General features: G+C 40.7%; 1 protein-coding gene across 1 annotated transcript; it reads left to right on the forward strand.

The window, feature by feature from the left end:
* Positions 1-5,703: 5,703 nt before the first annotated feature.
* Positions 5,704-6,777, forward strand: TMSB15A (thymosin beta 15a). Its single transcript, XM_003803517.1, has 2 exons — positions 5,704-5,803; positions 6,740-6,777. Exons 1-2 carry the CDS (start codon positions 5,704-5,706, stop codon positions 6,775-6,777), a joined length of 138 nt encoding a protein of 45 aa, XP_003803565.1.
* Positions 6,778-11,411: the final 4,634 nt, after the last annotated feature.

Below are 11,411 nucleotides of genomic sequence, written 5' to 3' on the forward strand. Positions count from 1 at the left end.
GTTTTGGTTACTATAGCCTTGTAAGCTTGTTACTATAGCCTTTGCTTTGAAGTCTGGTAATGTGATACCTACAGACTTGTTCTTTTTCCTTAAGATTGCTTTGGCTATTTGGCCTCTTCTCTAGTTCCAAATGAAACATAGAATTATTTCTTTCTAGATCTGTGAAATATAATGTTGGTATTTTAGCAGGGATTGCATTGAGTTTATAAATTTCTACATGTCCATGTTGGGTAGTATGGACATTTCAACAATCCTAGTTCTATTGATATATGTACATGATATGTGTTTCCATTTGTTTGGTGTGATTCTTCTGGTTTTTCTAGATATAAGATCATATCATCAGCAAAAAGCAATAGTTTGACCTCTATTTCCTGATAGGGATACACTTTATTTCTTTTTCCTGAATGATTTCTCTGGCTAGTACTTCCAGCACTATGTTGAATAGAAGTAATGACAGTGAGCACCATTGCCTTGTTCTAGTTCTTAGTGGGAATGATTTCAACTTTTCCTCTTTCAGTATGATGTTGGCTGTGGGTTTGTTATATACTGCTTTTGCACTTTTGATATATATTCCTTCTAAGCCTAGTTTTTTGAGGGTTTTTATCATGAAATGGTACTGAAGTTTGTTAAATTCTTTTTCTGTATACATTTAGATGATCATATGATCTTTGGTTTGCTTCTGTTTATGAGGTGAATAACACTTATTGATTTATGTATGTTGATACTTTTGTAAAATTCATTTTTAAGCATCTTAATCCTTTCAATCCTGCATCCTTGTATGAAGCCCACTTAGTTCTTGTGGATTTTTTTGGTGTACAGTTGAATTTGGTTTGCTAGTATTCTTGAGGATTGTTGCATCTACATTCATAAGGGATATCGGTCTGTAGTATTCTTTTTGTTTTGTGTCCCTTCCTAACTTTGGTATCAATATGAAATGGGCTTCGTTGAATTACTTGGGGAGGATTCCCTCTTTCTCAATATTATGTAATAATTTCTGCATTATGTGTACCAGCTCTTCTTTGTAGGTCTGGTAAAATTCAGCTATAAATACATCTGGTCTGGGGCTTTTGTTTTTGTTGGAAGCTTTTATTTGCCTACTTCCATTTCATTGTCCATATTGTTGGTCTATTCAGGAGTTCTATTTATTCATGATTGAGTCTTCAGAACTTGTGTGTTCCAGGAATTTGTCCATTTTCTCTATGTTTTCTAGTTTATGTGTGAGGAGATTTTCATAGATGATATTTTGTATTTCTAAATTTTGTATTTTGAATGAACTCACTCAGTCAAAAACAGAGCAGAGAATTAGGAGAGATGAACAAAGCATACAAGAAACATGGAATTAAGTATAACACCCCAATTACTGGCCAGGAGTTCAAAACCAGTCTAGGCAACATAGCAAGACCCTGACTTTACAAAAACTTTTCAAAATTAGCCAGGGATGCGGACTTGCAACTATAGTCCCAGCTACTCTGGAGGCTGAGTCAGGAGGATCACTTGAACCCTGGAAGTCAATACTGCAGTGAGCTAAGATAGTGCCACTGCATTCCTGCTTGGGTGACAGAGAGACCCTTTCTCAAAGAAAAAAAAAAGTTACTTATAGCCATTAGCCTGGAAAAGATCACCAAGACCAAGGGAGTATAGATAGAAATAAGTAGAAAAATAGAGACTAAGTCCTGGGACACTCCCATTTTAAAAGATTTAGAAGAGGAGGGTGGTGCCTGTGGCCCAAGGAGTAGGGCGCCGGCCCCATATGCCAGAGGTGGCGGGTTCAAACCCAGCCCCGGCCAAAAACTGCAACAACAACAAAAAGATTTAGAAGAGGAGAAGTTAGTAAAGAAAACTGAGAAGGAGCAGTCAATGAGTTTAAAAGAAATAGGAGAGTGCAGCGTTCTGGAAGCCATGTGAAGAAAGTGAAGTGTGGAGAACAAGACTCATCAGTTATGCCAAATACTAGTGATAGTTCAAAATGAGGGATTAAGAAATGATCATGGAATGAACAATGTGAATGCCATTCATGACCTTGGTGGAAGTAATTTTAGTTAAGTAGAAGAGGTGAATTCCTCATTGGGATATGTTCAAGAGAGAATAAAAAAATCGCAAACAGTGAATAAATGCAACTATTACAAGTCGTCAACTAGATATCTTGGGAAAGAAGTATCCTGACAGATGAAACAGACATTGTAAGACCCTATGAAAACAGTGAGTGTGGCTTCTTTGAGGAACAACAAAGGAGCTACAGCTAGGGCAGAGTGAGTGAGGAATATAACGGGCAGAGAGAATGAAGGATTGTGAAGAATGATGATTTGGGGCTCCCTCTTGATACTAGATAGATGTAAGTAGAAGGCCTAGGCATGTGCAGTCTTAGGCCAGGAACACTGGCTAAAGTGATGCCTTATATTTAACATGGAAAAACATGTCACATATATCTGTTAAAGAGATTTTCATCAACGGGCAGCAAAGAAATGGGATAATGGCAGGTGGGAGAATTGGTGTCAAGAGTAAGTACATATAAAAGGAATATAAATAGATAGATAGATAGATAGATAATGTGTGTAAAGATACATAGACATAGAGATAAGAAATAAAGAGATGAGTGTTTCCTGATAGAAATGATACAGTAGCAAGCACAATATTGATGATGTTAGAGATAAGAGTAGCAATATCATTGAGTTGGTGTGAAAGAAAGAGAACTAGTAAAAAAGGAGAGGGATCAATTTTAGAGAAGAGTATGGCAATTTCATGTATAATATCAACAAGAGAGGCCATGTATACATAGGCAGGTGCAGGTGGGTGAATTGATGTGGTGGTAGAAGTCTACGGAATTTTTCTTTTGATGAGTACAATTTTCGAAGAAAAACAGGGAACAAGAGAAGAGTTGGGATGGGGTGGTGTTGTAGGGAGTTTGAAGGGAGATAAGGTATAAAATAGTAACTTAGAATAGTCAGAATAGATAATAGGTGGCACTGCTGTCCAAAAATGGTGCTGTATCATGACTATTAGTTCAATCTATAGACATGTATTTATTCAGTATCTCCTGTGAACAAAACAAAGTGCCAGGGATTGGGGATATAAAGATGAATAGTAATCATTCATCTAAACTGACTGCTAAAATATTCAGTGGCGGAGAAAGTTAAAAAAAAAAAGTAACTTTTATATAGGAGAGCAACACTGTCACAGAAATGTCCATCTATGGGATGAATGATCCTGAATCACCAACACTCAGTCACCATGAGCACCCCTACTCCATGACCTGGCTAAGGTTTAGAACAGACAACACTGGACCACTTTCAAACCACCGTTTGCTCATCACAGCGTACTTACTCCTCAGTGGCCATAGAAAGCTAAAGAAGCCTGAATAGCTCATTCATCTTGGATCACAAAGTTCAAGACCGTCAGAGCTAACTGGAAAAACACTCCTATTTATTGTAGAGGAAACTTTTTTTATTTTTGCAGTTTTGGCCCCGGGCCGTGCTTGAACCTGCCACCCCTGGTATGTCGAGCAAGGGCCCTACTCCTTCAGCCACAAGCGCCACCCTGTAGAGGCACTTTTTATAATGAGGAATTGAGTGTGCTTGGGATGAAGGGAATATGGACACTCAGGACTAAAGGAGTGGGAGACGTTTGGGTTGTGGGGTCTGGGGAAGGCGGGTGTGTTCTGACATCATCAAGCCCCTGCTGCAGGGGTGAGACCCTAAGTAGAGCCCAGCCAGCGGAAGCAGGCCTGCAAGGGTAAAATGGAAGGAGGGGCAGAGAAGTGAACCCGAGCTCCCTGGGCCAATCAGAGAGGCTGGGCGGGGTCTGGGGCGGGGAAGCGAGCCCTGGGCCAATCAGAGAGGCTGGGCGGGATTAAAGGCGGGGCTTGCAGCGTGGTCTATAACCGAAAGGCTCTGCGCGGGAACGCTAAGCGGGGCCAGAGCAAGTGGAGGGCTCGTCGAGGTGGTCGATATTTCGCAAGTTTTCGAACCTTAAGGTGAGGTTGTGCCACACCACCGGAGTCAGGGGCAAGGACTGAAGAATGAGGGGGCTGCAGGGTCGGGGATATGGCGCCTTCGGGAGCCAGAGGGGCTGGGCTGTAGCTTCTGTGTTGGCTGGCGGGTCCGCGCCTTTGTCTTCCCGGGACGCCGCCTTCTGCCAGCCATGTGGAGCCCTCCTAGTATAGTTCCCGTAAGGAAGGCCCGAGGGGGCGGTCCCCCGAAGCTGCCTGTCCGCGGTAGCTGCCGGTCGGAGGCTAAGAGGACGAGGAGGAGTTGGGGGACGCCCGGAGTGGGTTCCTCCGTGGCCGTTAGGCTGGTCGCCTGGCAACAATAACAGTTATTTTAATCCGGGCACGGTGGCTCATGCCTGTAGTCCTAGCACTCTGGGAGGCCGAGGCGGGTGGGTCGCCTGAGCTCACAGGTTCGAGACCAGCCTGAACCAGAGTGAGACCTCGTCTCTAAAAATAGCCGGGCGTTGTGGCAGGCGCTTGTAGTACCAGCTACCTGGGAGGCTGAGGCAAGGGGATCGCTTGAGCCCCAGAGTTTGTGGTTGCTGTGAGCTATGACGCCATGGCATTCTACTGAGGGCGAAAAAGTGAGACTCTGTCCTCCCCCAAAAAACATAATAATAATAAAATAAGTATTTTTAAAAAATAGTTATTTTAAAAGGTACGTCAACTGGTCCTGACAAACTGGTCTGTGCGCCCAGTCCTACTATTATTTGTTAGTCCCAGTTTTCCACTTTGAGATTGGTATCTGATCCTTTTGCAAAGGCGGGGGGACTTAGGGTGACGTCGGCTGAATGAAGGCGCTTTATTGGGAATTCTGGTTGCTTGGAGGCCTCTCCATTGTACTCCGCGCACCACACGTGTCTTACTCCACAAGGGTGGGGCCAGGAATGCGCGTGAGAACTCTTCCTCCACCTCCGGCTTTTGGGATCTCCTATTGTTTCTTCTGGACAAACTCTGGTTCCCGGGGCGCCAGGCATTTCATCACAGCCGTGAGCCTTATATTGCTTCTCCCTTTACAGAGAAAACATGGTGAAATAAGACTCAACTCTTTTTGGTTTATCCCATTCTGCTAAAGTCCTAGGTCTGGCTGGGATTAGATGTCCCTTACAGCGTTTATCAACCAGCGCTATTATGAGACAAATAATTAGTTATGATGATATTAAACTCCCTTCCTCTTATTATAGCGCCGTAATGTACTGTCTTTCAGCCTCTGAAATTAGTACAACTTGTGTCACTCTTTTTTTTGTATGCAGGTCTACATCCCCTCAAAAATTGCAAAAAACATAATTGACTAGAAAGTGAAGATGTTCAAATATTGCTATCTACTGTTATAAAATCATTAACCGGTTAAACCCAGTCTTTATTTTTTCATTCTATCCCTTTCTGGTCTTGTGCTTCTATCACCCCCATTTTACCTTTGCTGGATTTTAAGAATGAGACATACTGGTTCTAGGTTTCTAGAGCATTTTGGTTTCTTAGTGCATTTGGATCCAATGACATTTACAGTACTGCCTATCAGATATGGGGTAATGATATGGAGTTAAGGTATTCTATAAAAAATCCATAACTTCATTTTAAGATTTGTTGCTGTTTTCTTCTTAGAAAATTATCAGGTAAAATAAATATTGCCATTAAATGTGAGAATTTATAGCTGTGACCCCTTTATGATAATAGTTCTGTCAATTAAAATTTGTTTTCCAGTCTTTCTGTAAGTCAAGATGAGTGATAAGCCAGACCTGTCCGAAGTGGAGAAGTTTGACAAGTCAAAACTGAAGAAAACTAATACTGAAGAAAAAAATACTCTCCCTTCTCAGGAAAGTAAGTCATGGGGGAGGAGGGGTCCTGATTGAGACAAACAGTGGGAAAAGTTGACAGATTCAGTAAATGAACCCTTGTAAATTTTACCACAATATAAGCATAATTAAAGAACCATTGTATTTAATGCAACAGTTAGAAATAGCAAATAGTTGTCCTCTTAATTTAGTTATATAAGTGGTTTTCACATTAAAGGTCTTAGTAGTAATGGAGGAATAAATGAGTTTCTTGTTGGAAAATTACTAAAAACCACCTTAGACCCACTCTTCTGGACTTAGCACCAGAAAAAACTTAGTTTTGTCTTATGTTATGTTTATTGGGTATTTTTATGCATCCAACAGTTTGGGTCATTGGCTTCATTCCTAAAGAACCATGTAAACTCTGCTGTTTTGATCTTTGCTACCTAATGACAAGTTAAGGTGAAAGAACAAGTTTAGATCTTGGGTATACTCAGGCTGCCAGACTAAAGGTATCAGTTTTGCCCTCCAGAATTATAACCTGCTGGAGAAATTCCAAATGTATTTGCAAAAGATGAGGGGCACTTTCTGTCATGTCAGTCTTGAGAGTTCCAAGGTTAGTGAAAATTGAAAAGCTACAACCTTCTAGTTGTATAAGGATAGAGAAATGTGGAGAAAATGCTTCACTTTCTCCCCAGTCCTATAATAATCTATGGAAAATATGACAATAGCATAAATATACCTCTTAAATGAAAAAATATCTACAGTTGATGTAGATTCTAATGAGTGTTCAGGTGGTTAACCATCACACATGCACACACCCCACTGTAAGGATTTGTGGTTAGTGCCCTGGCATTGTAAATTTAAAGCATGTATGACATACTTCAGTGATTTAGCAGAGAGCTCTTTTGGAAGTAATTGAACTTAATCTCAAGGAAATACCCTTTTAATGATTATTTTTTGTGTGTGTTTGTTTTTTCAGCTATCCAGCAGGAAAAAGAGGCTACCCACACATCATAAAATGAAGATCTTCTCTCAAGAAAAATTTCAACATTGCCTGAGAGCCTTGGTTTTAGGCTTGTTTTTTGTAAAACTATGTGTTTAGAGATTTTAAGTTTCTTGTGATGTCTTTTTACCTATACTTCGTGGCTAATAAGTTATGGATAACCAATGTTCCTTTAAGTTCATTTAAAAACTCCCATTGGTACATAAATTCCAGGTAGCAGATGCTGTCAGTCTCATCATTGATGACCTAGTGTGTGTAGTCCTTGCACCTCCTACTAGATGAGCCAGTTTTAACTTTCTACAATGGGTGCCTCCACTGCTTCATAATCTTCACGAGATTTCATGCTTTTGAAGCTTCTTATAGTTTATTTTCATTTTTAATGTAGCAATAAAATATGAATGTGAAGTGCATTGAGACTCTTATGGTTCATTCTTGGTGGTCTTCTAAGGAATGAAAAATACACCAGAGTACTTTTCAGCCAAACAAAATAGTTGAAGGAAAACTGTCTTAGCAGATTTATTCATGTAGGAAATGCTTGCTTCTATTCAGATTCCGTGGGTCCTGACTTGGAGATGCTAGGTACTTTCCCCCTAGAATTAGAGAATCTTGGGAGAGGTGGTCATTTAGACTAATCCCTTTAACACAGAGATGAAGAAATGAAAATGCAGAGTCTGATGTGATCTATTCAGTATGAATAAGGGATGAAATTCAAGCTGGGCTCTCTTACCTTTTGGAAAGTATTATTCAACTTAATGGGAAGGGACACCTAAGGTTGGGGTTGGGTGGGAAGTGGACAGGAGGCATATTTTAACACATACCAGACTAAGCACATCACATTTTATGTTGAATATAAACTCAGATATCAAATACATGCTAATTACCAGTAGAGTAGAACCTCTGGTTTGGTTCTTGTACTGAATAGAATTTGCTATCTTAATGAACCTAACATTCTTGGCGTTCATGGTGAGCGTTAAGTGCTATGGACTGAATGTTGCCCCACCTCCTGCATATAGTGAAGCTCTAACCCTCAGTGTGATTATCTGGAGATTAGGTCTTTAGGAGATAATTAAGGTTAAACGAGGTCATAAGGGTCAGGCTCTAATCTGATAGGAATGTGGCTTTATAAAAGAGGAAGAGGGGAGAGGGATTTATTTGAGGATATGGCAAAAAGGCAGTGATCTGCAAGGCAGGAAGGGACTCCTTACCAGAACCTGACCCTGCAAGACCTAGATCTGGGGCTTCCAGGGTTCTGAACAGTGAGAGAGTATGGTAGCCTGAGCTAATATAAGGAATACGTATAATACAATAAGGAATACATATAAATGTGTGTGTCACAATCCCTGCCTTTAAACAAGTAATGGTTTATACAACCCAATTACTGATAATCTCATCAATTAGAAGTGTTAATATTTAGGCATACTGTACAACCATCCAGAGTGTTGATTACACTAGTGATATGGTGGTTTTCAACCAATGTGCCCTGAAAATTAATTTTAAAGATAATTATATTATTTTCAAAATATTCAAAGTACAGTAAGTATATATGTATATTTTTTTACTTTTCTTTGATCAACATAAGTGCATCACAGAAGTTTATAGGTCCAAGTGTGTTGTGAGATAAAAGAGATTGAAAAACACTGGTCTAGACTGTCATCATTTTCTTTTTTTTTTTTTTTCCATAGAGACATCGAGTCTCACTTTATCACCTTCAGTAGAGTGCTGTGTCATCACAGCTCACAGCAACCTCCAACTCCTGGGCTTAGGCAATTCTCTTGCCACAGCCTCCCAAGTAGCTGGGACTACAGGTGCCCACCACAATACTCATCTATTTTTCTGTTGCAGTTTGGCTGGGGCCAGGTTTGAACCCGCCACCCTCGGTATATGGAGCCAGTGCACACTCACTGAGCCACAGGCACTGCCCAAGACTGTCGTCATTTTCTACAAAAAAAAAAAATGATTATGCTCTTAGTACCTATTTGCAACCTTGAAGTATTATTTTACCTCTTCCTTCCTATGGGTTCACATCCTTAAATAATCACTGGGGTTATAGGAAGAGGAAGTAATTTTCTTTGCTATAGCTTAAAGTTCCACAAGCAGAACAGTAGGTGGGTCAAGTTTGGTCAAGTGTCAGTGAGATGACATAATCACAGGACTTAATGTAGCCAGAGGATTTGAACCTTGGAAGTAGCCATGTTGGTCACCAGTACCTTACTTATGGCCTGAAACAATAGTCCAACAGTGTCACTTAACCTTTTGCAGTGACATGTTACTTACATTGCGCCTAAACTTGCTTACCTAGTGCTTCTGTCCAGTAGTCCTATGACTGGCTGTGTGCTAGAGACCTGCACAGGGTACCTAACCCATCTTCCAGTATTTGAAGTCAGATGTTGAATGCCAGCCCCTATACCTCCAAGTCTTCTCTAGCTGACACTTCTTAATATCCTTTGGACCCAAGTTACACATATGGGTAACCATGCATGTTGCATTTCAGATATGCTCGTTTACTCATTACACCTCTTTGGATCCTGATTCTTTCACCCAACACATTTGCTCTCCTTTCAGTGTTAACCACTTGAAGACTTGATAAATATGCTATACTTCCATGATAGATTTAGCAACCTCTGCATTTGCACACTAGATTAGGCCTAGTCAAGATTAGGCCTATGTTAAAAGGTGTGAATATTGTCAGGTAAACTGGATTTGAACACTAATTCCAAGTGTTCAGTTACATCTTGTAGCCATTCTTTTCATTAAAATATTAATTCTACCCTGGGCAGTGTAAATGGGAAACTGAGTTGGAGCACATGAGAGGAACATGGCAAGAGGTGAAAGGTCATTGCTTAAGTGAATACTCAAGGAAATGGAATGGTAAAAACAATTGCTCATCTGCAGTAGTTTTACCCTGCATTTCTTCAATAAATAATGTGGAGCTACTCTTCTAGCTACTAGGGTCACTTGCTCTCCCAACTGAGGGGAGAGTTTTCCCCCATAAACTCACTATAATCAGAGATTGAGATTTAGTACCTTTAATCCATTTATTGATTGCAAAACTGATAACACTTTGCCCTTGTAGCAGTTACATTTTGGGAGAAAGGAAAAGCAGGTAACTTGATGGCAGGGTCTGGAGGAGAACTGGAGCATGCTGCATAGTGGAGCTACCTTTGGTAAGTGAAGAAACAAACCCAGAGAGGAAAAGAGCTAGTTTTGAGGTCACACAGAAGAAGTTGTTGCTTAATACATAAAGAAGGCTTGGCAACTGTGGCTCAAGTGGCTAAGGCGCCAGCCACGTACACCCGAGGTGGCGGGTTCGAATCCAGCCTGGGCCCGCCAAACAACAATGACGGCTGCAACCAAAAAAAATAGCCGGGTGTTGTGGTGGGCGCCTGTGGTCCCAGCTACTTGGGAGGCGGAGGCAGAAGACTCGCTTGAGCCCAGGAGTTGGAGGTTGCTGTGAGCTGAGATGCCACGGCACTCTACCCAGGGGGACAGCTTGAGGCTCCTGTCTCAAAAAAAAAAAAAATACATAAAGAAGGCAATTTAGGATGATGTATAGAAATTTATTCAGGTGTGTGATGATTATTTGTGACTATATCCTGAAGAACTTCCCAAAGTGTGGTCCCTGAGCCACCCAGTATCAGGATAACACTTGGTCACTAGCGTATAGTTCTTGGCCCCACCCCCATAAGTTCAGATTCAGTGAGGCTAAGGGATGTTACCTTGTCACAGTCCTTTAAAACTGTGGTGTGTCTATTACTTTTCTCCTTTTATAATTTGTGACTTAATCTTTTGTTTAAAAAAAATCTGTCTTATGGGTCTTATAGAAGTTTTCTTTTCTAAGAATTGATATTATTGATGTGTTGAGAGGAACATATGGAGTAATTAGTCTGCAGCAAGATGTTTTCCTTAGATCATTTATTCTCCAAGTGGGGGTCCTGGAATAGCAGCATTAGAATCACCTGGGAACTTTTCTTTCTTTCTTTCTTTTTTTTTTTTTTACTGTTTTCAGCCAGGGCTGGGTTTGAACCTGCCACCTCTGGCATATGGGGCCAGACCTGGGAACTTTTAAAGCTACAAATTCTCAGGCTCTACCCCGGATATGATGAATCAGAAACAGGGAGCCCAAGCAATCTGTTTCAACATACTTTCCAGGTGATTCTAGTGCTCATTCAAGTCACAAATCACTGCTTTAGATGAATGGTTCACCACTGAAAGTACTTTTAAGGCAAGGCTGTAAAATTTAGCTAGAGAAAGGTTAAAGGTATTTTTTTTTCAATTTAGCAGGCATTTCTCAAGGGCCTATTACATGTAAAGGGTGTGTGTAGAGAATACAGGAGATAAGTAAAGGACAGTCTTTGCTCCCCAGAAATTTTTAATCTCAGAAAAAGAATAAGGTAAGAACGAAGGTGACTAAAGTGATGTGTCCTATGAAAAGTGTATTCAAAAGAGGGAGAACCAAGTCCCTTGCCCACCCTGAGATGGGATCACTCGTTTTCTTCTTGCTAATACGTTTAAGTTCTCTACAGATTCTGGTTATTAAACCTTTGTCGGAGATATAACTTGCAAAAATCTTCTCCCATTCTGAGGGCTGTCTGCTTGCCTTACTTACTGTGTCCTTGGCTGTGCAGAAGCTCTTTAGTTTGATCAGGTC

Source organism: Otolemur garnettii, unplaced genomic scaffold, assembly GCF_000181295.1.
Source record: "Otolemur garnettii isolate 467f Iridium unplaced genomic scaffold, OtoGar3 scaffold00319, whole genome shotgun sequence".
NCBI classification, from domain to species: domain Eukaryota; kingdom Metazoa; phylum Chordata; class Mammalia; order Primates; family Galagidae; genus Otolemur; species Otolemur garnettii.